At 48.3% G+C, this 26,867-nt stretch overlaps 1 protein-coding gene and 2 long non-coding RNA genes across 21 annotated transcripts in view; 1 reads left to right on the top strand and 2 right to left on the bottom strand.

Moving 5' to 3' along the window:
• Nucleotides 1-5,049, bottom strand: part of LOC140686869 (uncharacterized) — an 82,041-nt gene extending 76,992 nt beyond the window's left edge. For all 9 annotated transcript variants that reach the window (XR_012060839.1, XR_012060843.1, XR_012060845.1 and 6 more), the window contains exons 1-2: nucleotides 4,776-5,049; nucleotides 1,516-1,684 (exon numbers count right to left, since the gene is read on the bottom strand). This is a non-coding gene — a long non-coding RNA (uncharacterized lncRNA). The remainder of the gene's footprint in view (nucleotides 1-1,515; nucleotides 1,685-4,775) is intronic.
• Nucleotides 5,050-5,137: 88 nt separating this feature from the next.
• LOC140686871 (uncharacterized) lies at nucleotides 5,138-18,783 on the bottom strand. 2 transcript variants are annotated; one of them, XR_012060850.1, is made up of 7 exons: nucleotides 18,576-18,783; nucleotides 13,438-13,524; nucleotides 9,903-10,031; nucleotides 9,426-9,559; nucleotides 6,909-6,992; nucleotides 6,660-6,789; nucleotides 5,138-5,322 (listed from the first exon to the last, which is right to left on the bottom strand). It is a non-coding gene; the product is annotated as an uncharacterized lncRNA (long non-coding RNA). The 2 variants fall into 2 exon arrangements; XR_012060849.1 differs by having other exon boundaries at nucleotides 6,660-6,772.
• A 256-nt stretch (nucleotides 18,784-19,039) lies between these two features.
• LOC140686867 (GDP-fucose protein O-fucosyltransferase 2-like) lies at nucleotides 19,040-25,923 on the top strand. Of its 10 annotated transcripts, none has more exons than XR_012060836.1 (4): nucleotides 19,069-19,171; nucleotides 20,560-20,810; nucleotides 23,926-24,055; nucleotides 24,908-25,175. XR_012060836.1 is itself a non-coding variant. In XM_072942042.1 (4 exons), exons 1-3 carry the CDS (start codon nucleotides 19,220-19,222, stop codon nucleotides 24,039-24,041), a joined length of 306 nt encoding a protein of 101 aa, XP_072798143.1. In that variant the 5' UTR covers nucleotides 19,102-19,219; the 3' UTR covers nucleotides 24,042-24,055; nucleotides 25,649-25,923. The 10 variants fall into 10 exon arrangements, 4 of the variants coding, with proteins under 4 accessions (XP_072798143.1, XP_072798144.1, XP_072798145.1 ...); XR_012060834.1 differs by lacking the exon at nucleotides 24,908-25,175 and adding an exon at nucleotides 25,649-25,923 and having other exon boundaries at nucleotides 19,102-19,230; XR_012060833.1 differs by lacking the exon at nucleotides 24,908-25,175 and adding an exon at nucleotides 25,646-25,905 and having other exon boundaries at nucleotides 19,102-19,230.
• The last annotated feature ends 944 nt before the right edge of the window (nucleotides 25,924-26,867 follow it).

Below are 26,867 nucleotides of genomic sequence, written 5' to 3'. Positions count from 1 at the left end.
AGAAAGGGAAATCCTCCTACACTGCTGGTGGGAATGCAGTTTGGTGCAGCCACTATGGAAAACAGTGTGGAGATTCCTCAAAAGACTAGGAATAGACTTATCATATGAACCAGGAATCCCACCCCTGGGCTTGTATCCACACGGAAATCTCCTTCAGGATGACACCTGCACCCCAAAATTCATAGCAGCACTATTCATAATAGCCAAAACATGGAAACAGCCTAAATGTCCATCAACAGGTGACTGGATAAAGAAGATGTGGTATATTTATACAATGGATTTCTTTTCATCCATAAAAACCGACAACATAATGCCATTTGCAGCAACATGGATGCTCCTGAAGAACGTCATTCTAAGTGAAGTAAGCCAGAAAGAGAAATAAAAATACCATATGAGATCGCTCATATGTGGAATCTAAAAAACAAAAACAAAAACAAACAAAAACAAAGCATAAATACAGGACAGAAATAGACTCACAGAAAGAGAATACAGACTTGTGGTTACCAGGGTGGTGGAGGGTGGGAAGGGATGGACTGGGATTTTAAAATTGTAGAATGGATAAACAAGATTACACTGTATAGCACAGGGAAATATACACAAAATATTATGATAAATCACAGAGAAAAAAAGTGACAATGATTGTGTATATGTCCATGAATGACTGAAAAATTGTGCTGAACACTGGAATTAGACACAACATTGTAAAATGTTTATAAATCAATAAAAAATTTTAAAAAAGATAAAATGAATCTTATATAACATAGTGAACAATAAGGACATCATGAAAAAGAAAACAGATCAATTTTTTTTAAGAACTATACAGAACTTATGGAAACAAAATACAGATATCATTAGGTATATAAAATTCAATGTATGAGTTAAGTAACATTTTAATCTTCAATATCTAGGGTGTTCATTAAAATTCAACAGTAATCTCTAATGTAATTGTTTAAAAGAGAATGAAAATACAGAAGTCAAAATGAAGAATGCAAAATAGGCCGGTCACTATTCTAAGTTCTTCATATATTTTATCACTAAATGCTCACAGTCTTTGAGGTGTATAGTACCACTTTTTGTATATGAAGAAATTGAGTTTCAAAGTGATTAAATATTCCTGGTTACATGGTTAGCAAGTGAGGGAATCAATCCCAGATAGGCAGTGTCTAGACGCCTTGCCCTTAACCATGACTGCAAGATATATAACAGGCAGGAGAAAAGCAGAGCAAAGCAAATAGAAATCACAAAACAAGATGCCAGAAATAAGACATTATCACTAATCACAATGTATTTAGATGAAACAAATAATGAGTTAAAAAATTTACAGATTTCATTTACGTGAGACAAAGCATAATTGAAACTTAAAACTGGTTGAAAGCTTAGAAAAATAACAGAAAGACGTCAAAAGTTAGAGCCAGAAAAAGAGACACCTGAGAAATACTAATCAATGGAAAGGTAATCACTCAAGCCTCCCTCAGGTTCATAGGTACCTGAAACCCACCTTGGCCTGACACTTACCAGCTCTGTGCCTGAGCGAAACACTCAGTCCCCCGGAATCTTCGTTCACTCCTCTGTGAATGTAAGGAATCATCCCTCCCTGCATGTGGCCAATTTGTATTGATGCTGTGCCACGAGTACTGGCCAAGACACCTGAGGACCGTCAGTGAACAAATAAGGATCCTTGTCCCTGTAGGAGTGAGGAAGAGCAGAATATAAACTACAGTCGTGACAGTCATGTGAAATATATGGTATTCTAGAAGGTGATAGAAATAATATGATCAGGGAGAGGCAGTTTCTGGGGCAGAGACAAGGGGAAGGCAGTTTCCAATTTAAAATGAGATGGCCAGAGCTGGCCTTACTGAAGACCTTCAGAAGGGGGTGCTAGTTGCTGAGCTACCTCTAACATAGCACCGCACACTGGGTGACGGGAACCACAGAGGCTCACTGTCTCACAGCCCTGGGGGCGGGGAGTCTGCAGGCAGGGTGTCAGCAGGGCTGGTTCATCCTGAGGGCTGGGAGGGAGAGGCTGGTCCAGGCCTCTCTCCTTGGCTTGGAGACGACCGTCTTCTCTCCACATCTCATCACGTCATCTCCCATGTACACGTATCTCTGTGTCCACATTGCCCCTTTTTATCAGGACACAAGTCATACTGGATTAGGGCCCACCCTAATGACCTCTTCTTAACCAATTACAACTGCAACAACCCTATTACCAAATGGTGTCATGTTCTGTAGTCCTGGGGGTTCAGCATATGACTTTGACAGAGACCGGCCAGGGCAACAGGCCTGTGGGTGCATGTCTGATGTCCCCAAGAGCCAGCAGGGAGGCCAGTGTGGCTGGAGTGGAGTGAGCCATGGAGAAAACCGGAGATGAGCTCAGCTTGCGGAGGGGGAGGAAAGCTGTAAGGTCACCATAAGGACTCTAGCTTCTTCACTGAGTGAAATGAGAAGCCATTGCAGGATTTTGAGCAGAGAAGATCACACCCAGGGTCTCAATCACGCCTGATTTAGGTGATGAGGATGAAAATATTTAGGCTTTTGAGCTGATAATAGTTAGACTTCATGTTGGACTTTGAATTGATGTTGTAGTAAATGAGACTCTGGAGGGTGTTGGGATGAGGTGGATGCATTTTGCATGTGGGATGGACAAGAACCATTGGGGCAAAAAGAACAACTTGGTAGAATAATGGCCCCCAATATGTCCACGGTCTGATACCTAGTACCTGGGAATATGTCACTGTGCATGGCAAAAGGGACTCTGCAGGTGTGACTGTCAAGGACCTTGGGATGGCAGATCACTGTGGGAAAGCAAACGTCATCACGGAGGTCCTTAGAGGAGACAGGCAGATTGGTCAGAGACAGAGATGTGAAGTGAAAGCCGAAGTCACAGTGACACAGGGCCCTGGGCCAAGGAGTGTGAGCACCTCTGCAAGCTGGGAAAGGTAGGAAGATGAATCCCTCCCAAGAGCCTCGGTGTGGAACGGAGCCTTGGCCACACGTTGGTTTTAGCCCACTGACATTGACTTCGCACTTCTGCACCCTAGAACACTGAGAAAATGGATGTGTGTTACTTTAAGCCACTGAGTCTGTGGTCCTTTGTTACAACAGCAATAGGAAAGGAACTCAGGAACCAACATGGACATGAACCACAGGCTGCCTGCTCTGCTGGCAGGAAGTTCTTTGTCTCGGATCCTGGGGGAGTGTCCTGTCTTCTGGCAGCATCCACAAACTACCTCATGCTAACTTGGCAGCTTGCAGGTGGTCAAATCTTAACCCTGCACAGTTCTTGATATTTAGTTAATAAAAAAGATGGTGTCATCATGGGTATTTTTCCATCTTTTAAATATACTTCAGTCTTCTAATTGAGAGACTGTGTAAATAGTTTTCAATCTTAATAATAAATAACTGTGGTTTTATTTTGTTACTTAAATTACGAATAATAATATTCACATTAGTAAAAGTTATTAAAATCAACATTCTTCAATGAAAATATCAAGTTTCTTTTTGCATGAACATGTATTAACTACAAGAAATGTTCCATGCTTGTTCTACGATTTAGTGTTAGAGTCTTAAAGAATAATATTTTCCTCAAAAGGTATTATGACGAGGGGATTTCTTTTGGTGGAATGGTTCCTACATAAAATTTGATGAATGGCTCAGGCCACTGGGAACCTAGAGATGATAGAAATAAGGAGGCATTATAAACACAGAACAATTTTTAAAGGAATTAAAAAACTTGATGTGTGAAAACAAAGAATCAGAGAATATTCTTGTGAAATAAAAGTATTTCTCAGCATAAGCAAGACACTGGGTGAACAAATCTAAAAGGAAAAAAAACACCCAGAGATTAGCAGCGAGTCATGCATGCAGTGGAACTGATCAAAACCAAGTTGTTTCCAAACCAGTGTACAGGCTTGACGCCTTCATAAATCAAGTCTGTGTGGCACCAGGCCACCTCAAATACATGTTGATGAGATATTTATAAGCTCTTCAACATCCCAGCTCAAAGCCCACACAGGAGTCACACGACTATCACCTACACGTCTGCAAAACACACATCATAGTGAATAGCACTTTTCTTGCTAAGTAGTCGGTGGCAGGGCACTGTGAGCAGATAGAGATACAGGGACACAGGGACACAGAGGCATCTCCCCTCACTCAGCTGAGAACTTCCCGTGCATTCCTGGGCACAAGATTGTCATAATGTACACCATGCATTGATCTTCCTCCTAGGAAAGAAACGACAGTGTTGTCCTCAGGTTTGAGCAAGGGTGGCCGGGGGATCTCAGAAGAGCTGTTTCAGCACAACCAATAGAAATGATGGCCACCATGACCACGAGAGACGTCCCCTGCCATCTCGGTAGGTACTTCGGTTCCTGACAAAAGCTGGGCTCAATAAAGGGTTGAGTAGAAGGCACAGACCTGAGGGATGCCCCAGCAATAGGCAGGAGGTAGGGCCTGGTTTATACTGCTCTGGGTGTATCCCAGCCTCATCCGAATATGAAATCAGAAATTTGCAAAACAGCAGAGCTGGGATGGATCACCTACTCCAGACTGCTCACCTTACAGTTAAAAGGGTGGCAGCCCTGACAGGCAAAGCAACGTGCTAAAGGCAGAGCGTGGAAGTGGCAGCACCAGATGAAACACACCGTTCCAACCCCCGTTCAAGGCCGCTAACACTGAGTATGGGGCCAAGATTTCCAACTAGGAGAATGAGAAAGTGTAAATACTTTGTTCCCCCCAAAACCCCAAATGTTTTTAAAGGCACAAAAACTCACCTTAAATAGCTCTCTTCTGAAGGGGCACTCTTCTGTCTCCATCTTTCTGTCTGTCTCCATTTCTCTCTCTCAGACACAAACACATACAATTTTGTGAATGGGGAATTCCTGCCATACAAAGACAGACTTCACATCTTCAGAAAGACACTTGACAAAGCACATTTCTCAATTCAAGTCTTTGTGTGAGGTCTGAGAAACTGGCTTATCTTCTAGAACAATTGGTGGTTCCAAAATCAGGAGATCATCTTCCCCAAAGGAAGAGTTCTGCTCCGTGTTGATTTAGTTGGGGATGTCACATTTCATGAGCCTGTTCGGCTCCTCCTCTGGCCGCCTGCTGCATCTGATGGATTCCTGGAGCCGAAAATCACTGTCAAGGGCAAAGTTTGAGATGCCAGCTTTGGCCTTGTCCAAGTGGTCCACTTCATTGACGTAGCAGTGAAAGAGGGACCGAGATTCATCACTGCGCTGCCAGAGAATACCTTGGGCACCACTGGTCTTCCAAAGTCTGACACAAAGCTTTTCAGTCTGAATCTCTTCTCGGGAGACTCTGCATTGTTATAAAGAAAACCAAAATAAAATATCGCTCACACTCTAGCTCGGTGACCTGAAGAATCATAGTTTTTGCCATCTACTGAGTGCAAGTCCCTGCACATAGCACGCTTACAAGCACTGGAAGTGAGAGACATCATTTCTGAACACATAAATTTAAACCCAAGGCAAAGTCTCAAGTGAGGGCCCTTGGACCATCCTGAAAAGACATCGTTCCCTGAGAATCCTCAATATTGCTGTATCACACAACACTCTTTCTCAATGCGACACTCAGAACATCTTCATCAGAATTAGTTAAAGTACTTCTTAAAATGCAGAATTCTGGGGTACACTCAGCGTCTTCAGTGGTAGGGACAGGTAGTCTGTATTTTCAGAGTCGCCAAGATAACTAAAAACGCTCAGGTTTAACATCGTCATCTACATCGGGTCACCTGAGCATCGACAATGCTGTCTCACGTGGTGAGGGGGTTGCCATGTGTGTCAGGGTGCTGTCTTACCCACGAGACTCCCGCAGGGTGCCCGACTGACAGATACAATCAGTGATAGGAGAGGGGACAAAACTCAGCTTTCTGATACCTTGTTTCACTTACTGTGGGACGAATGATCAATTCAAGGGTAATAAATCAGTGAATGAGTGAATAACATGACTCTCGTTAGTCCCACGAGTGCCTGGAAGAGCAAGCCTGGGCACACTGAGAATCATAACAGCCCATCTACTTAATTGCCATCCTTCCAAGATTTGTGTAAAGGTTACTTCCACCCAGGCAGTGACTCCTGAAGGGCAAGAATCATGTCTGAACACACTCTCAAATCCAGAACAGAACCTGACAACAATTAGGCTCTGGAGTCTGTGTTTAGTGAGTGTGGAATCTCAGTGATTCCAGCTCATACACCTTGCCTTCCCATTCCACCCCTCACGATATGGCCCTTATGACCAGTTCTCCCGGGGCTGGGGCCACGGAACCCATTTACAGGACTGGAAGAATCTGATCATATAAACCATCCCCCAGAATATCATCAAGAGTCACCTGCATTTCAGGGATCAGTAATCCCAGAAGCTTTGCAGGTCAGGCAGCTGAGGGATTTTTATATCAGCTCTGTCTTATACTGTGACTGCCTGGGTGATATCAGACAAGGAATTCTCAAAAGCCTGAGCTTTTCCTTTCAGGAATAATCTACTTAAAACTCTCATTGACCATTTAACAAATGTGATGTGAAGGTCAACGATTTACACAGGAGTATAAAATTCACTAGGTCGTGGATTTAGAATCAGAGAAAAATCATTTGAGAAAGATTGACAGAATGTAGCTTTAATGCATATTTAAGTATTCTTACCTTTCAGTAAATCATCTTCTTCCCCTACTTATCACTTCACCCAAGTTTAAAAGATGTTTCAGAACAGGGATGAGTGTGCCAGCAATCTGTGACCCATTAACCTAAAATGTCACCTAGGAAAAACAGGGGACTAACACATTTTTAAAAAGTATGGTGAGGACAGCGGGACCATCCCCCAACTCCACACTAAGAAGCTCTGGGTAATAGCTTTCCTGCCTGCCTTGGGCATCAGCTGATGTGAAAACCCACCTAGAAACCACACTGTCCAGCAGCTCTTCCGTAACACAGGCTACACTTTCCCAGGATTAAGAATTGAGTCAAGGAACTCCTTCCCTGAAGAATAAAGACAAAGGAGAACAAGAGAGTTCTTCCCCTCCCCAGGGGAGAGCCCAGACCTTGGGCTGCATGCACTGCGCCCACCTCCCAGGAGAAGGATAACCTGGAGAAGGACGTCCTGCGAAACTAGGGCAGCAAAGGTAGAGATGGGAACAAATAGACCAGCTGGCCTGGGACAGCCCCCTATGTCGCTGCCTTGGATGTTGCCTCCGCCCCCTCAGCACAACCTGCCCACCTCCGGTGGCTAAGCTGTCAGGAAAACTGTGCTTTGAGACCTGGGGCAACAGAGGCTGCCCCCAGGCCAAGCTGCTGGGGAGATGGGAGCTAAACTACTAGCTCCCAAGTGACAGTCTCCATAACCTCGCATTCACCCCGCTACCCCCGCAAATTAACGCACCCGCGGGACATTATGACCCTGAGAAGGGTGACCTGAGAACGAGAGGCAGCAGAGGCCGCCCCCACGTCAGGCCTCCAGAGAGATGGGAGCTTATCCTCCAGCTCGCAATAGGCTGAACCCCTCTCCTCTCCACCCCCTGATCTCACCGCGCCCACCTCCCAGGAGCAATCTGACCTGGTGTGGTGTGTCAGGCGAATCTTGGGCGGGAGAGGCCGTCCCCAGGCCAGGTCAGTCAGGGGAAAGGAGAAGAAGTGGCCCCATTAGGCGGGGCAGCAGGGCGGGGCAGCAGGCCGTGGCAGCTGCCCCTGCCCCTCGACCTCATCGCTTCCGCCTCCCAGAAGCAAGCTTACCTGGAGACGGGCATCTGGCTTCTTGGGCAGCAGAGGACGCCCCCAGGATTGTCCACGGGGAAGAGGGGAGCAAATTGACAAGCTCCGCGCTGAGGGTCCTCTACCCTCGCCGTCTCCACCCTCGCAACTTAAAGTCACCGCCCAGGGGGCCCCTCCCCAGCAGGCTGAATGGGACAGGTGTGTCTGCAGATCTGGGGCAGGAGAGGCCACTCCCACACCAAGCCATCGGGGAGATGGGAGCTAATCCACCAACTCCCCAAGGCATCCCCATCCCCCGCATCAGCCACCGCTCCTGAACCCTGACCTCACTGTGGCCTCCTCTAGGGAGCAGGCTATCCTAGAGATGGACGTCCGGCGAACTTGGGGCAATAGGGATCGCCCCCAGGGCAAACCATGAGGGGAAATGGGAGCAAATGGACCGGCTTCATGGGAAAACCCGCCGCTGATGCCAACACCCCCAACGTACCACGCTCGCCTCCCAGGGTCAGGTTGACTAGGATACACGTGTTCCGTAACCCAGGGCAACAGTGACCGCCCCCAGGACAAGCCGCGGGGATGATGGGAGCAAATGGGCCCGCTTCCCCGCTGTAAGCCCCAGACCCCAGCCACTCCTGCACACTGACTACCCTGCCTCTCGCCCCCAGTTGGCTAAGTGGGACAGGGGTGTCCCGGAACTTGGGGCAGCAGAGGCCGCCTGCAGGCAACACGGTGCAGACATGGAGCTAATCCACAAGCTACTGCGGGGCAGCCTTCCTATCTCCGCAGCCACAAACTTACCAGCTCCCTGACCGCACCGCACCCATCTCCCAGGAGCAAGCTCACCTGGAATCGGACCTCAGGCAAATCTCCGGCGGCAGAGGTCGCCCACAGGCCAGGCCGCGGGGGAGAGAAGAAATGGAGCAGCTCCCTGGAACGGCCCCCATCCCCCTGGCGCCGCTGCCCCCGCCTCCCAGGACCTAGCTCACCTGGAGACCGGCGTCCCGCCTCTAGGGCAGCGGAGGCCGCTCCCAGGCTCCCCCGCGGGGGAGAGCGGAGCGAATTGACCTGCTACCCCGTGGCAGCACCCCTCCCCACGTGGGCCCCGCCCCTTAATGTCACCTTCCACTCTCCCCACTCAGCAAGCTGAGTGGGACAGGTGTGTCCGGCGACCTGGGGCAGCAGACGCCGCTCCCAGGCCCGGCAGCCAGGAAAAGGCAGCTAGCTATTCCACCAGTTCGTCAGGTGCATCCCCGCCTCGCTCCTCTGCCGCTGCCGCCGCCCCCGGACCTAACCGCCCCACCCCCCAGGCCAGGCTGCACGGAGGAGAAGAAATTGACCGGCTTCCCCGTGCAGCCTCCCACCCTCCGCCGCCGCCGCCGCCGCCGCCCCAAACCATTGCACTAGCCTCCCGGGGTCAGGCTGACTGCGAGGATGTGCACTTGCCTTCTGATCCTGGCCACGTGCCTGAGCACCTACCTGCACCCCTACACTCCCTGTACCTCTGAACCCCTGCCACTCTCTGCACATCTGCACTGCCTGCACCCCCAAAACCCCTGAACTGCCTGCACCCTCCACAGCCCCTGCACCCCTGCCACCACTTACACCTTTGCACTGCGTACACTCCTGCACCCCTGCATGTCCCACACACCACCTCTTGGACCTGTGGCAGAGTCTCTGCTGTTAGACCAATGCAAAGGGACTCACATCTTTGCCAGTATATGATGCATCAGTGGACGTCTGTGGTTGGCTGCAGGAAGGTACATGTTCCCGGTCACTAGCCTGGGCCACTAGGGTGATCTCTGTGAGGTCACCCAGGACGGGCTCAGAGATGCTGTTCTCTGGGAAGAGAGGAGTTGAAACCGGTCTTGAGGGCAGAGCTGTGCTCACCAGGCCGTCCACACTTCATGTTTTACACAGGGCTTCGGAGAAGTGAAATGGATCCGGCCAAGTAAGACCGGCCTGCTGTGCGCCCACCTCTGTCCTGGGCTCTGAGGCAGACCGACTGGCTCCCACAGTCAGGACCCAGTTTGGGCACCTGAAAGGTCCCTTAGAGGCATCCTATCACTTCTCAGGAAGAAGTCTGGCTGCTTCCACCCCATGGCCCTCCCTCCAACTCTGCTGGCCCCAGGAAGGTTCCTTATTTGGGGAAGAAGGTAGCCCACCCCCTACCCCACCCCTCACCTTTCTCTAACCCAGGCTGGTGCTCTCTCTGCCCTTCAGAGTCTGGAAAGCCATCCCTCTTCAGTTATGTCCCTTCTGAGATGGACTTGCTTCCACTCCATTCTAGGCGAGGATGCACCATGGAATGCACTGGGTAAGAGAACAAAAATAAACAGTTTCTTCTGTGAGGTTTTCTGTTTATCTACTGGGGCTTGGCTGTGTGTAGTTTGCTACAGCTATTCGTGCGAGAGGCTAAAGCCGCCTGTGTGTCCTTGTTTTCATCTCCCCGCTGTCTTTGGGTTTTCCTTAGACACTCCTGAGACATTTACTTCTTTTAATTTTATTCCTGTCATTGCACAGGGGCCCTACTGATATGGAGGTAAGGTGTTGTGGGAGTGGGACAAATTAGGGCATCTGTAGTCCTGTGATTTATTCTCATTGAGCCTGTGCCCTGAGCTGTGACCTCCACAAGTGTGTCTCTTCCCCCCCACCCCAATTTGGGTGACACAGAAGGTTTTTCCCTTCCCCTAGGTAGGTTAGGCTCTGGTAAAATAATTTCTCACTAAAAATTAAAAAAAAAAAACAAAGCAAAACACAACCCCCCACAATGGAAGAGAATGTTCTGGGTGTATTTCAATAGAGCTATTTTTTCCTTTCCTGGCAGGAAGCATGAAGAGTTTTCCTATGATCTTCACTCTGAGAACAGGGTACGGTCCTGGAGGTAAACTGTATGAAAAAGAGTAGGGGGCCCCTCTGACTGGCCCCCTGGAGTTTTCACACTCAGACTTCCCCACGCTGAGCCTCCAGCTGGCCTCAGGGACCTGTTAAATCTGCCTGACTCCTGGGTTCTTACAAAAGCGTGTCCTTCCCTGGGAGCTGTGACTCTCCAAGCCTGCCCGGCTGCCTCTCTGTGTTGGGAGCAGCTTTCCCCCTGTTTTCTTGTGGATCTAAGAAGAGCAGTTGGTTTTCAGCTCCCTCAGCTCTGGTAATGTTTTCAGTACAGAAGGAGCAACTTCTGAGCTCCTCACAAGCTGGACCAGAGGCTGGAAGCCTCCCCTCCTCTGCCTCCATGCAGAAAGTCAGTGGCTGTGTTTCTAGCCGAGTTTCTGAAGATTTGGATTTAAACACACACATCCCAGCCCCCACAGGAGCACACAGTCCCATAAATCCCTACAACTTCCACTGGTAACTACGGAACTGATGAGGACACGGGTTTCGGGGCTGCAGAGGCCTGACTGCACGACTTGCTCCGTGGACTATTTATGTGGTTGTTCTGGGCCTTGTCTGAAGTGGCTTGCTTACCGCACCTGGTACATGGGAAATATAAAATAAGTACTAGTACCTCCACTTTTTCTCCCTCTTGGGCCTTCCAACCTAAAAAGTAATAAGTGAACTCAGACGGCCTAGTCACCACAATGAAGTCTGACCAGCCTGGCTCTCCTGAGTGATGGGCACTGACTTGCATGTTAACTCGGAATAGTAGGGGACCCGCTTTCCTCTAACTGGGCACCTCCCCACACTGGGCATGCCCTCAGCTGAGACGGGGCCAACTCCCCATTGAGGTGTGTGCTGGTGGCTTCAGTGTGACCTGGCCCTGCCAGGACAAGAACCTGCAGTGAGGTAGAGGGTCAGGAGGAGGGGGGGGTCCCTGCTGGGGCAGCAGGGGGCCCGGTAGCACCCTGCCCAGCCTGGTGCCTGTGGCTCCCCAACATCTCTTACGGCCCCCGGGTCGGCTCTGGTCCAGGCCACTCCATGCACCCTCCCAGTATCTTTTCATTAAGTCCCTTTTTTGCTTTTATCAGCCAGAGGTGGCTTCTGTTGCTTGTTCAGTGAAATAGTGCATCAGGAAACCAGATTATTTCTAAGATCAGTAAAATACCAACTTCGGTCAGCTCGCTGGGCAGACCGTGCAGCACAAATTCCCGCACAGGGCTGTGCAAATGCCTTACGTGAAGGGTCCTCATCATCTGTCTTCAGAGATACAGAAGCTTGTGGTTCAGGTAAAACCTCAGGGAGGGATTGAGGAATCCAAAGCTGGTTGGTTTCAAAGACTAACCTGGTCGGACCAGACCTCTGAGCTGTAGTCAGAAGCCTGGCTCAACGTCACGTGGACTCAGAGCCCTAAGTGTACGGTGGGGCCAGTTTTGTTCCCTTTACAGGCTCTCGTTGGGGAGTCACTGTATCCCCTTACACTCAGCAGGGAGTCCAGCCCTCTTAGCCCCATGGATCCCTGAGTGTTCCATGACACAAATCCCGAGAGTGTTTAATTTTCATCTTTGTTTAGGAGGATGAAGGTGGGGCAAGAGGAGACATAAATTCACACTTAGTGATACCAAGTCACAGCCAGTACCTCCTCCTCGGAGAGCTATGTGCTCCCACAGTGGTGGCTGGGGGCTGGGCAGAACCCCTCCACTGGTCACAGAGGGACTCACTCCTCTGGCTGCAACTGATTGTTTGGACAACCAATCCAGAGGGGACAGAGCATCTTTCCCGGGAATTTGGAACTGACACACAGAAATTAATTTCACTCATCTGGGGATTGGGAGGAGGGTGGGAATCAAATGAAACCAGAGCAGGAGAGAAAATTACAAGTGAATGAGAGAGAGACAGAGAGACTGAGCTTGTGAGAGCAAATAGTGGCAAGGAAGGTTAACAATCAGGGGACAGAGGAATTCCAGCTCCTGGCTTTCTAGTGTGTCCCAGCCCATCAACGAACCTTCGGGATGGTTAACATCATTCCAGTTATGCAGATTAGGAAACAGGCTGAAAGATACGGGGGTTGGCTTCGGGTGCACAGTTAATGTAAGTGACACTGGACCCCTCACTTCCCACTGCCTGAAGGCACCATGATCCTCACAGGGACCCTGCTTTGCTGACAATCCAGCACCCTGATCAAAGGGACCCTGCGGGAGTGGGAACCTCTCTGAGTGTGGAGAGTTCCCTGCACCGAGATGCCATGCATCAGCCGGCTCCCGCTCACCCCAAGTTAACGTCTCCCCAGCTGTGCAGTCTCCCGACCTGCTTCCCTCCCTGCCAGGCACCCCGTTCTTACCACCGAGTGTACTGCAGGAGTTCAGGCACAGGGATGCCCAAAGCAACACGAGCCCAACGGCTGTACAAACAGCAGACTCCCATCCCCACCTGGGCTTCATGGGGATAATATGTGTCCTCACCTTTCATGTATCTAAGGTAATCTGTTTCTTCAGCTGGAGGCTATAGAGAAAAATAAAAGGTCCAAAACATCGTTCAGTGAGGAATTCCTCCAAGGACCTGACTCCAGAGTCTACAACCAGTTGTGCTGGCCGCTCATACCCCCGTACTTTGGGTGAGGTGGATTATTGATCAACACAATCGTTGGTGGCCCAGCTCCTGGTCTTGGCTGCCCAGAGGGGGCTGGGGGAATGGGTAAGTCCAGGGCACCCAGGAAGAGCACAGAGGACCTGGCCTCTCCCCTTCGCACTTTTAAACCCCCAAATCTCAAGGCATCGAACAGAGTGCAGCCACAACAATAATGAGATGCTCCCATCTCTTCACTCACTCCTGTCGGTTCACTTACGTGCTGAGCATCCACTGGGTCACAGGACATGACACACAGGATGACCGATGGGACAGGCTTGGTACTTCCCCCTGGATCCTGTTCAATCTGATGGAAGAATGATCACTCATAAATGGTTTCTCAAAAGGGTATATAGACAGAAGACAATCTGCAGAGTGAATCAAATTTTAAAATATAAATGACGATCCCCCAGTCTCCCCGCCTAATGTTAGCAGCATAAAGATAATAGATATTGCCTTTGATCACCAAGGAAGTGGTCACCCCCCTCAGGAGGAAAGGAGAGTTATTCTTTCAGCAGGACACACAAGTGCTCCATCAGATTGGACCAGGACCTCTACATTCATTCAGCAAATCTGTATAAGCTCCTACGACATATGGGAATCTAGTAACTAGACCCGATCCCAAGGCTCTTGGGCTTTATTAGTCAAGAAAATAGACACGACTCCCCATCACTGGGGGCTCAGAGTTTTAGCAGAGGAAACAGGCAGCATGTTGGGGGTAGCAAGAGCTCGGGGAAAAATAAGAGTGGTATGAGCAAACTCAGGTGATGGTGGTGGGGTGCGAGGCAGGCAGGAGGGAATAAGGCATTCCTGGCAGATCTCACAGAGTAATGAACTTGAAGCAGCATAGATCCGGAGGAATAAGGAAGAGCTGGAGCCAGAGGCCCCCAGAATGACGGGAAGAGTGTGCACGGAGAGGCAGAACACGCCGGGTCCTCGAAGACTTTGGGACGACTTTGGCTCCTAATGAAATGGTGACCCTTTTGGTGAGTTTTGATGGGATGGGTGATGTCCAATTTATGCTTTTGTTTTGGTTTTTTGTGGGTGGAGGGTAATTTATTTATTTTAGTGAAGGTGCTGTGGTTTGAACCCAGGATCTCATGCATGCTAAGCATGTGCTCTATCACTGAGCTACACCCACCCCCTCAATGTATGCTTTTATAGGCTCCCTCTGACTCTGTGTGGATGAGATTGTAGAAAAGCAAAGATGGAAGAAGAAGGCTATTTGGTGTCCAGGAAGAGGCTGAAGGTGGCTCCTAGGAGGGTGGGGAACAGGGAGTAGGTGGTTAATGAAGACAGAGTAGCCAGAATTTTCTAACAAGCTGGATTTGCTGTGTGTGTGTGTATGGGTGTGTGTGTGTGTAAGAGAAAGAGAGAGAAAGAACATGGTTCCAACATCTGGACCTGGAAAATGGGATGGATGTCCTCTCCATCCACAGGGGATGGGACAAGATGGGGCTGAGCAGGTGGAAAGGGGCTGGAATCAGCTCAGTTCTTCAATGTCATGGTTAAGAAGTCTATTAGATATTGCCACAGAAATGCCTAATAGGTAGAGGAGTCTGGGGTTTTTTTTTCTTTCTTTTTAACATTAAAATATATAATTTGAATGTATTAATTTTATTATGTGAATGAAATTGTAATTTTATTTCATTCCAAGTTATATGTTATAATATCCAAATGGAAAATATATCAGAAAAGGGGAGAAATGAGGGCTTTCACAGAAACTGACTGTCCATAACGTAGGTAAAATTTCAATAATACCAGTCTTCAGTGCAAAAACCTCATCTTGGTGTTACATAAAATTAAATGAAAAAGGACTATGTTGATGTATCATTATTTCATGTTACATAATAGCCCCAAACAAACACACTGTTTAACTGTGAGGCTTGTAGAAATACTATTCACTTTATTGTCATAAATACAGAAATGCAAAAATTTTCTATGGTCGAATTAGCATCTTAGTGGAAATAATAGAGATCTGAGCATTTTACATGATATTTATGGACTGATTTAAAATTTGGAAAAGTAATTTACATAGTAGAACATACGTATGAATGTGAAAGCAAGATGAATGAAAGAAAAATAATATGAGTATCAGGGAGAGAGTTCCAAATGGAAAGGGCCAATCAGGGAGTTTTGAACAAATCGAGAAATTGATGGCATGTCAATTTCCAAATCTAGTTGCTTCCACCAAAAGTATAGCAGAGAGATAGTGGAGAGACCCAGGACCCAACTCCTGGGCACATTCGTAGTAAATGTTTGGAAAAAAGTGGAGACGTTGGCAAAAGACCAGCCAGTGGATTGAAAGCAGAGTGATGGGCTGGAGGCTAAGTAAAGCAGGAACACGGGGAAGGAAGGATGGAAGAGCTGGGTCAAATGCTGCCAAAGGGCCACGCATGATGAAGACTAAAAACTGACCACTATATTTAGCAACGTGGGGTCACTGATGGCCTTGACAGAACAGTTTCCATACAGCAAGGGATCAGGGGAAAAGCCAGAGTGGGTGCAAAAGGGGATGGCTCAACTGAATATGCAGACAGTGAGTTTAAACTACTCATAAAAGATTTGCTGCAAAGACATAGGCTTGCAATTGGTGGGGCGAATTAGAGTCAAGGAGTGATGTTTGTTCCTTTTAAGAGGATGGACTTTTATATACTGATAGGAGACAACTAGCAGGAGAAAAAAATAGATCAGGTAGTGACAGAGAGGATGGATGTGGGAGTGACAGCCCAGAGAAGATTGGATGGATGGCCCCCCTGGCGACTTTTGAATGCTCTGGCTTTCGATGTCACCTGTAATAAGAGGTGGGGCAGCGAGAGTGAGGTTACAGACATCAGAAGGCGAGCGGATGTGCTGGGAGTTGCTGGTGAAATTTCTCTTCTGTTGGCTTCAGTTTGCTTGGTCAAAGAAGAAAAGTAAACTTACCAGCTGAGGAAAGAGGAGGAAGTTACTGGAGTCATGAGCAGAAGATACGAAAGAGCCTTCAGGGACAATGGGACAGTGAAAAGAGCAAGGGGAGACGAGGGGAGTGTGCTCTCAGAAAGTTACATTTTATCTTTGAGGTCCCCAAGTGTTGGAGGTGTGATTGCCCTTCCTGCTGTTTATGAAATAAAAATTGAGTATGGTTCAGGGAAAATACAATATCATTCTAAGTGGCTGCCTGTTTCTCAGGAATGGTCATCTTAAACTGCAAACATTACCAAAATGTTGAAAAGAAGAACTTGTGTACCCAATGACCCACTATTTTCTATAAATTTGGCTGCTATTTAGTTCCCCTATCAATCCTACAGAACCGATACTGCCTAGGATGGAGATACATCGATGCTTATATGGAAATGAAATCTGTATCTTTTTCCTAAACTCCATGGCTTCCTTAACATCCCATTCCCCTTGGAATTTAGGGGTGTCCGGTATAAGAAATGAGAAACAGTTTGAGAAAATCCCGGCTCAGAATTACACAGCACAACCTCAGCTCAGAAGTGTACAGCCGTCAAAATGTTTAGAAACAAAACTCCGCAACTACTCTTAAAGGATTTTGCAAACCTGGGCCTGCCTAGAGGTTTCCAAACTAGAAAGATACTCCAATCACTTGACCGGTACGGGAACCAGAGGCTGGTCAGCCTTTTCTGTAAAAGTCAGAGAGTAAATATTTTCAGTTTTGCAGATTATTTTGTTGTAACCATGCAGGTCTGCAATAAGAAAGCAAAGAGCACTGGGAGACAGGAAACAAATGGGCATGCCCACACCCTCCCTTCCACTCAGGGCAGCTTCTCTGTGGTGGGGAGCTTTGCCACAATCACTTGTTTCTTTGTTTCCATTGGTTTCTTTGTTTCCACCTTACTGCTCAAGCTCAGAAATTCAAGTGAGCCTGGTCCTTCAGCATCCATGCAGAGAGAAGACTGAGCAGGGATGGGGACCCCATCTGACAGAGAAGAGAGAAGGCTTGTCACCATGACATGAGACAATCGCACCTTCCGGGGTGATAGGGAACAAAGATAAGGGAGGGGCACAGCAGTGGGACCCCTGGGTCACCTGCCAGGCTTGCTCTCCCTCCACGGCCACCCTGGGGGCCTGGGTGGTGTTGGAACTCAGCTACAGTGATTAGGCTGAGGAGACTCAGGGTAAAGGACCCTCCGTCTCCACACCGAGTTCCAAGCGCAGCCCCTCTAAATTTACCCTCTGAGTTTCTGGAACTCAGCTGGAAGAATACATGATCAGGCCAGACCCAGAGCCCAAGCCACACACGACAGGGGTCACGTGAGTTTGTAACCCCGTGCTCAGTGGTCGGGGTCTCCTTGCATATCTGCAGAAATCCCTGTTCTGCCTCATTCCTGGGAGAAACCCCACATCTCCTCCTACTCTGTCTGTTCTTCTCTTGAGGGTATTGTCCTGGAGGGGTGCAGAGTCCTTGAACCTGGCCCTCCAAACGTACATAAGCAGCCTGTTCAATAAAACAAATTATACACTTTTTCACCTTGGCCAGCTTTTTGATTCCAGAAAGGCTGTGGGAATTTTTCTCACTGTCTCCTGTGCCCCCACCACTTGGTGGTCCTCTACTCATGGAAACACGATTTCTCACAACTGCACCCTGCCTCCCAGCTTGTCAGAGGGGAGTGACCCACAAAGACACAGGTGTTTGTGAGGATCTTGTCCCCAAGCAGAAAACCTACTCCTGGAGCCACGGACAGGGATCTGGCCTCCTGAGCTGCTCAGCTCTAATTGAAAGCCTAAACTGGGGACCCCGAACATTGCTGAATGACTTTCTGAGTCACCTTGGCTGGAGAGGCCTGATTTTTCGTTCTAGGAATGGATGTAGCGCAACCTCCATTTTCAGGGCTGACATTCATGATGGATCTAGTTCCCCCAACGGCACCCCAGGAAGGAGAGGCCCTTCCATCCCACTAGTTAGAAACCCATCCCAGGGGAGTTCTGAAGCACCTCATCGCAGTCAGTTCCAGCATCCCTGCTGAGTGGCCCCTGCCCCTGCCCCTGAATGAGCCCCTTCCCTGGGCAATCCCTTCCCCGACATGACCACACCCCAGGTGGTGCTGGGGAAGGCAGGGAGTGCAGTGAGGGGCGGGGGGAGAAGAGCACTTTGCTCTGGAATGAGGGTTCTTGCGGGACCATAGAGCAAGGCACACACCACCCCCAACCTATACCCCAAACAGCCCCGCCAACACAGGGGCTGCTCTGCTCCCTCTCACCATGGCTCTCCTTTGAGACTGCACACAACCCGGCATCTGGCACCCCAGCCCTACCTCCCATCTTATGACAGATCCCTTCTTCTTGGAAACTGCCTAGCAGCGCGTATTCAAGGCCGGCAGCGGGCCTGGCGGATCTGCATTTCAGGTGCCCTACCTGGCCAGCCGTGCGTGCCTGGGCTCAGCCCTCTCTCTCGCCCACCGGTAGCCTGGGTCCACGTCCAGTGCAATCGGAGGCCGCGGAGCCCCGGCTGATCTCCACACAGGGACATGTGAGGGTGCCCCCGCCCCGCTGCCTCGCTGCCCCGCTGCCTAGCTGCCCCTCTGCCCCGCCCACTGGTGGTAGCACCGCCCCAGCCTCCGGGCAGCGACACCTGCAGGTCACGACTTCCGCACAGCCACGCCCTCCACGGCCCCGCCCAGCTATCCCAAAAGCCTCCCCCCACCCCCGTCCTGGCCGCGCCCTGGCTCCCATTGGCTCCGCAAGTTCTGCCCTCACACATCTAGACTCGGGAGGATGCACGACGCAAGCGCTAGGGGAGGGCCCCGCGGCGTTACCATGGTTACAGGCACCGCGCGCCGCGCGGGCCAGCGTGCGCTTCTGGGGCGGGGAGCGGGCTCCGGAAGTGTGTAACTGCCTGGGACCCATGGCGGTATTTGCTGCTGGGGATGGCGGCTTGCTTGGCCTGACGACTAGTTCTGGCCTGGTCAGTCGGCGGCCGACATCCTGTCTGGGGCGGCGTCCCACAGACGGTAAACGTACTTCCGCGCCGTCAGCGGGGCAGGTGGACATGAACCGGGATGGGATCGGGGTAGGGGTGTTGGCCGGGGAGGGCTGTGGTGCCTGGGAGTGTGTTGGGGCGGGGCGGGGCAGGGCTTGGGCACAGCCTCAAGCTTTCCTCCCCATCAGGCCCTGGGGCTAGGGCCGCGAGTCTGGGTCGCCCTTGGTGGCCGTGGCCTCCCAGAACCCCCCGGGAAGGGCAGGCGGAGGACCCATCTTAGATGAAGCGGGGCCTTACCAGGGTTTTGAAGAGCCCCAGAATCAGATGTTGGAATGGGGTTGTTTATCAGCCTTGTTTATCTGCAGGGAAATTTCAGTCCCATCCAGATCTTGATTCCTTCTGTCAACCTCAGGAGTAAGACAAGGGTCAGTGCCGGTAAGCAGTTATCTAGGGCTTGACTCAAACTGTGCGGGATGTAGGGATGGCAGATTGGACGCTCTCTCTTGAATTTAGCAGTCTTCTGGGATTAGAGGCCCCGGCTGAGGATTACATCCTCATCTGCAGTAATGGAGGTTGTGAGAAACACACAGAGAAGGGAGGGTTGTGGTGGCCGTAACTAATTACAGAATCCAGGACCCTTGCCTGGCTCTAGTGTAGAAGAGTCTCGCCTAGGATAGGGCAGCAGTTATCAAAGTGTATCCAAGGCCACTGAGGTGCAAGACCATTTTCAAAGAAACGCCGGGATGTCACCTGCCTTTTGCATACTCTTGCTCTCCCGAGTTCCTGTGGGGTTTTGCAGGGAAACCCTGGCCTGTGATATCACAAAACAGGGAATGCAGTGGCAGATAGGAGAATTCAGCTCTCACCAGTCCATAAGAGATTTGCAGAAATTAAAATCACTGCTATTCTTCTCACTAATGATTTTTGTTTTGAAAAATAGAATTAAATTTAGTTTTAGAGTATTAATGGTAACATACAGTAGATTGTTAATATTTTTAAGTGAATTCATACACTTTTTCTAACTTCTTATTCAACTTATAACACAGGAAATATTGATAGATTTAACTCACATAAATGACAGCCTTTTGGAGTTCTCAGTAATTGTTAAGATTGTATACGGTTCTGTAGAACAAGAAGTTTGAGAACCCCTGGGGAACGGGTGCTCAGGTGCTAGTCAGGTGCTTAGTGGGGTTAGACAGACACCAAGATTTCTTCCGCAACTGTTCCCGGACTTGAAGTAATTGACCACATGGAGATGGGTGGGCAGTGCCTCCACTTTATAAACCAGAAGCTGCTGAATGTTTCTGGAGTCTAGGCCATGGGCTATGCAGGGATTCCCGTTGTATCTGTTCTATCTAAGCCAGGATTCCTGTGCAGAGGCCTGGCCCTGAAGACCCGCTCTCCTTTGCTCCCTGCCAGGTACCTTCTGTGTGACTTGAACCCTCCAGAGGGCATCAGCCTCCATAGGAACGTCTGCATCCACATTGCCTTCCTCCTGAAGACCCTGCTGAAGATGGAGGAGCCGGTACTGGTGCTATCCCCTTGGGGCCACCTCTACCACTGGCAGAGCCCCGACATCAACGAGGTCTGGATTCCCTGGTCCGACTCCTTTGACCTCCCAAGTCTCAATAGAAACATCCCTGACATTGAATACGAGCAGTTCATTGCAGGTGAGGTGGTGGTCATTTAACTGGGGCCAGGTTGTCGTTGTCCTGGTTCTGATCTGAACATCGGGCCATCTTACTTTGGGCTTGTCTGTCTGCTTAGGGGCCCTGCTCATGTTTCCCACACTGCAGGTGAATTTGGTTTTTCCATAGTATTTTCGGGAAATCAATTTGAAATGTATGAGCTCTATGTCCCCTCACCTGTCAAAACCCTGGCCTCCTGGTGAGATGGAGCGGTGACAAGGAGGCCACTGCCACTGAGGCCTTGTCCCAGAAGGACTCACTCCCTGTGCACTCAGGGCTGTTCTTACCTGTAGGCAAACACAATGTGTGTGTGTAGCAACGGACCCGTGCTAGAGAAGATATGTAACTGCCCATCCAGTATAATTTGGTCCTGCTCAAGTTACCCATTTTAAGTTTTTTAAGAAGGAAGAGTTCAAGATTTTCTCTGAATAAAGTTATTTAGAGCTTATCAATTTTTTTTAAGTTGAAATGTGTTTGATTTACAATGTTTTGTTAGTTTCAGATATACAGCTGTTTTGTTAGTTTCAGGTATACAGCATAGTGATTCAGTTGTACATATACATAGCCTATTCTTTTTCAGGTTCTTTTCCATTATAGGTTGCAAGATACTGAATACTGTTCCCTGTGTTCTACAGTGAATCCTTGTCGTTTGTCTGTTTTTCATATAGTAATTTTTATCTGTTGATCCCAAACTCCTAAGTTTTGTTTATAAGTCTGTGAGTCTGTTTTTGTTTTATAAATAAGTTCATTTGCAACATTTTTTAAAAATTCCACATATAAATGATATCATATGATACTTGTCTTTGTATGACTTATTTCACTTATTGAGATCATCTCCAGTTCCATTCAAGATGCTGTAAATGGCCTTATTTCCTTCTTTGTTATGACTGAGTAATATTCTGTTATATCTAAATACCACATCTTTATCCAGTCATCTGTCAGTGGACGTTTAGATTGCTTCTATGTCTTGGCCATTGTAAACAGTGCTCCTGTGGACATTGCGGTGCAGGTATCTTTTGGAATTAAGGTTCCCTCTGGATATATGCCCAGGAGTGGGATTGCTGGATTAGGTGATAAGGTTTTTTTGTTTTGTTTTGTTTTGTTTGTCTTTTGAGGAATCTCCATACTGTTCTTCACAGTGGCTGCACCAAACTACATTCCCACCAACAATGTAGGAGAGTTTCCTTTTCTTCACAGCCTCTCCGGCATTAATGGTTTGTGGACTTTTCAATGATGGCCATTCAGACTGTTGTGAGATGATAACATTGTAGTTTTGAGCTGCATTTCTCTGATAATTGAGCGATATTGAGCATTTATTTATATGCCTATTGGCCATTTGTGTGTCTTCATTGGAGAATTGCTTGTTTAGTTTTTCTGCCCATTTTTGGATTTGGTTGTTTATTTTTTTCTCATTAAGTTGTATGAACTATTTATATAGTCTAGAAATTAAGCCATGGTCAGTCTCATGTTTTGCAAATATTTTCTCCCACTCCATAGGTTGTCTTTTTGTTTTACTTATGGTTTCTATTGCTGTGCAAAAGTTTATAAGTTTAATTATGTCTCATTTATTTATTTTGGCTTTTATTTCTGTTGCTTGGGTTGCTTAGTTTGCCCTAGGGAAACATTCCTGAGATGTATGTCAAATAGTGTTTTGCCTATGTTTTCTTGTTAGAAGTTTATAGTGTCTTGTCTAATATTTAAGTCTTTAAGCCATTTTGAGTGTTTCTTTTTGGTTTTTTTGCGACTCTATTGTATGCTTTTGATTTGTGGTTACCTTATTCTTCAAATATATCAATCCATTACTATATCTATTTCCTTTAGACTAATAATCACGTAGGCTCCAACACATCCTAAGAATAACGAAGAAAAAAAAAAGAAAAAAATTTATATTTTCTTGCTCCCCTCTCCCATTCCCACATTTTTTTATTTTGATGTCCTTTTTCATTTTTACATCTTTAAGTTTATTCTCTTGTAAATCGTTACTGCATTTCCAATTATGGTTTTCCTGTTTCTATAGCGTCCTGCTTCCTTTCTGGTTAGAATAGAACCTTTAATGTCTCTGTTAGGTTCAATATTGATGAGTTATCTCACCTCCCCCCCCAAGCCTCTGAATACTCAGTCCTGGAAAGCTAAACCATTCTAGCCTTCATCGGTACTGGGAAAGCAATCTTCAAAGTGGGAAAAAACATTCAAAAATAATATTCTGTGAGTTGCTTTCTACCCTTGCCCGGAGATGAGGAACATCTGAAGGTGGAGGAAAAAAGTTGGAGGTGGGGAACACAAAGTCTTTTCTCCTTTTGCTTCTGAAGAAATGATTGCTTTTGTAATTAGTGATGATGCCCTTTAAATTGGTGAGATCGAGATTCCACAGCTTCAGTGCCTGTGAATAACCAGCTGGGAGAAAGCTCTCTAGGGCCCTTGCAGTGGGAAAGGCAGACCCTCTGAGCACTTGTTGTTCTGTGTTCTTCCTGCCTCCACACGGGTTCGCTAGGCACCATGCAGGAAAATGCAGTTACCCAAGGTGGAGGACGGGGAGACCCCTGCTGTGTGGCAAGCCACAGGAGCCCACACATGAAGGACAAAATGTAGAATAGTGGGACTGTCATAGGAACAGAGGATGGTTGAGACCCAAGATAGTGTCCTGGAGTCCAGCAGCCAAGGTTGGTGGGGCAGATGGGGCCCTGGATCATGGGCAGTCCTTGAGGGATCTGAAGCAAAGATAGGAACCAAGAGACTGGATTCGTGTGGGGATATAGTGCCCCTTGGAGGCTGCGGGGCAGCTCAGCGAACCCAGGGGGAGCGGGCACTTCCCCAAAGCTGGGTTGGCAGGTCAGAACCAACTCACTGGGGACCGAGAGACACTGAGTCATTTTTAGCCTTTTGTCCCTCTTCCTGGAAAAGAAACTGCTGCCTGTTAAATAGCCTGTGTCGTTAGTGAGAATTAAAGACATGAAGCAAGATTGCGTCAAAAGTCATCCATTGTGTAGTCCTTAATAAGGGTCAAATGCAAACTTGAATAGATGAAATGAAACATTCATCAGAGGATTTTAAAATCCTTTAAAATAAAAATTCTTGCTGCCTTTGTTCTTCATTTCAGGGTTCACTTGGTGACAATAATAGTAAACAAAGCAACAGCAAACCCTTAGAGAACTCTGTCCTGTTGTTGCAGGAACGCTCTTTTCACGACAATTCAATGAGTTGGCACCAGTATGAATTCCACTTTAAAGGTAAGGACATTCATTAATCACACTGCTAATAAATGGCAGAGATGGGACTTGAACTCAAGCTGTCTGGCCCCAGAGCCCCCTCTCAGCCCCTTCACTGCAGCTCATCACTTGGCATGCCCAACACAGCCAGCATTTAAGAGCAGTGTGACCTTGGCCAAGGCTACTTCACCGCTTTGTCTCTGATTCCTCATCTGTAGAATGGGGGTGTGGGCAGTGAACTCTGTGAGCTCAGTGGTCACTTCCTCCTACTCTGCTATTCTACTGCTTTGAGTTAGTTTGGTAAGTATCTGAGCCCCTACATGGCCCACACCTGGCCTGGCGCTTTGCTAGGCCCTAGGTTACGGAGAAAAGTAAGATCAGCCTGCTTCTCCGAGGAGCCTGTGTCCCTCCATGGGAAGCAGCTGCGAGGCCCAGGCTCCCTCACTGGTGGTCGGGGGCTGGGCAGGAAAGTCTGATAAGAGAAGATGGAGGCAGAGACCCTCTGGGAATAGTGGTGGCCACACAGCTCTCAGGAGCGAGAGCCTCTGTCCAGGCTGCTGAGAGGGGGGTCCTCATGAGGTCAGTAGTCCCCCCAAACTAAGCCCTCAGGACAAAGATCCAGCCACCCCTGCAGTGTCACCATAGAGCCTGTCCATCCTCATCACGGTGCCTCTGTGCTCCTTTGTCCTGGGGCCTCTCTTCCCCCTACACCCAGAAGCCTTTTCTCCCTCTCTTCTCTGAGTTTCCCCTCACTTCCCCTGTGGCCCCTGCTTCCTGGGCCACCATCTCTGGAGTTGACGCTTTGCCCCCTCACACCCCCCTGTTTGATCAGGTGCCTGGATTGACCTCCTTGTGCTCACTTTCCACCTTCAGATCACTGCTCCTCCTCTCTTGGGAGCACCTAGAAAACCCAAATCCTTTCCTAGCAGTGCCTGCCACCCTGGCCTCCCTGCTCATCTGCCTCAGTCAGGAGCACCTGGACCACCAACTCTGTATTGCCTCACCTCCTACCAGCAAGACTTCAAAGTTGATTCTCCCTCCACCACCCAGTATGGTCATTTTAGGGTCTTCCTCTCCGTCAGCCTGAGCCAGCCACCCCCCATTCACCCTACCCCCGGGCTCATACCCGGGCGTGTCTCCATACCAGTTCCAGCCTCTCTCCTTTAAGTGCCCACCTCTAGCCATCCGGCTGCTTCTCCACCAGCCCCCCTGGCCCTCCTTCACCCTCACTGGGGCATCAAGCACTGACTCCTCTACTTTCCTGCCTGTCCACATTGCTCTTACTTCCACTTCCTCAACTTCCATCTCTGCATCCACAGTCAGCACTCTATGACAAACAAAACCCCCTTGACCCTTGATCTTTCCAGTTCCTCACCAGGACGACTTCTATCTCGGTTCACCCAGCTCTATTTGTTCTGAGCCTGCAGGCAGCAGGCTCTCCCAGCACAGATTTCTAAGACGACAAATCAATGCCCACCATGTTGCCACTGCCTTGTAATCCTCCAGGATTTCTCTAGTGAGCACATTTCCCCACTTATCACTCAGTGGTGTCAACATTCTCTGCTCTCTGCACACCTCTAAACTTCCCTCTGTCTCTTCCCTGACTCCCAGCAGATGGCCTTGCCTCCTGCTTCAGAGAGAATGACATGTTACTGGAAAGGAACTCGCTCACCTGCAGCAAATCTGCTCACTTTACCTTTTATCCGTCTCTCTCCCACCTGGACTCTAGCTGTAGTTGTTCTTAATTTAGTGAGTTTAGTTGACATATATTTACAAAGTTAAAAGCATAGCACACTATAGGCTACCTTCTAGGGCTTACTTTTTCAATTTAACATAGAGTGTATGATTCATCCATTTAGTTGCACGTACCTGCAGTTCATTTGTTTTAACCGATCTTAAATATTGTGTGTGTGAATATAACATAAGAGAAGGGTAAGCCAGGATTCAGGATGCTGGTTACTTCCTCTGAGAAGAGGCCAAGAGCAGGATAGGGAAAGAGGACACAGTATGTCACTGTCAATATTCCTGTTATGATGCTGGGTAATATGTTCATAACTGTGTCTTATAATATTAATTTTAATACGTAAATATCTCTGACAGACAACTAAGATGAGAATGTGTCATGAACCAAGATATACAATGGGTAAAATTACATCATTATTGTTATGTAATCTTGTTATATTATATATTAATCATAATCTTACATTATTTATTATGGGTTATATATTATATAGATGCATGAATTATATATTATGTATAAAAACACCTATATATGTATTATATACAATCTGATAAATAAACAGAACATAATATGCTAGTATATCTTCTATTATGTGTTATTTAATAAATAATAACATACTATATCCTGTTATACGACATGGCACATTATCTTTAATAAAATAAGAAATCTGTCAATTATATTGGTAATTAGTAAAATTTAAAAAAATAGCCTGCAACTTTTAACGCCGACACCGCTCCAGCTGTCACTGTCTTTTCTCTTCCCTTTTATGGTCGAGGTCCTCACAGTGCTATCAGTTCCCCCTTTCATCTCCTTATCCTGAACCTTCCTCCTCCACCCTTCCCATGCTGCCTTCTGCCCCGGGGTCCCTCTAGTCACCAGCGGCCTCTGGGGCACTGATTTGCGGGCAAGGTCTCATGCCCCAGCTCACCTGCCTGTCTGCCGCCTCTGCCACCGCTGGTGGGGCGGGGTAGGGGCAGAGTGCACCTTTTGTCCTGGAAGAGAACACAGCACAGACTCAGTGACCAGCAGCAGGTGTGGCCGGGACCTGCAGGCCTGGGGGGAGAGCCAGACTGTCTGCATCCAGACCGGGGG

The sequence above is a fragment of the Vicugna pacos genome, chromosome 18 (assembly GCF_048564905.1).
Source record: "Vicugna pacos chromosome 18, VicPac4, whole genome shotgun sequence".
NCBI classification, from domain to species: domain Eukaryota; kingdom Metazoa; phylum Chordata; class Mammalia; order Artiodactyla; family Camelidae; genus Vicugna; species Vicugna pacos.
Note: the sequence above shows the minus strand (reverse complement) of the source record. Positions and strands in the feature narration are given on the sequence as shown.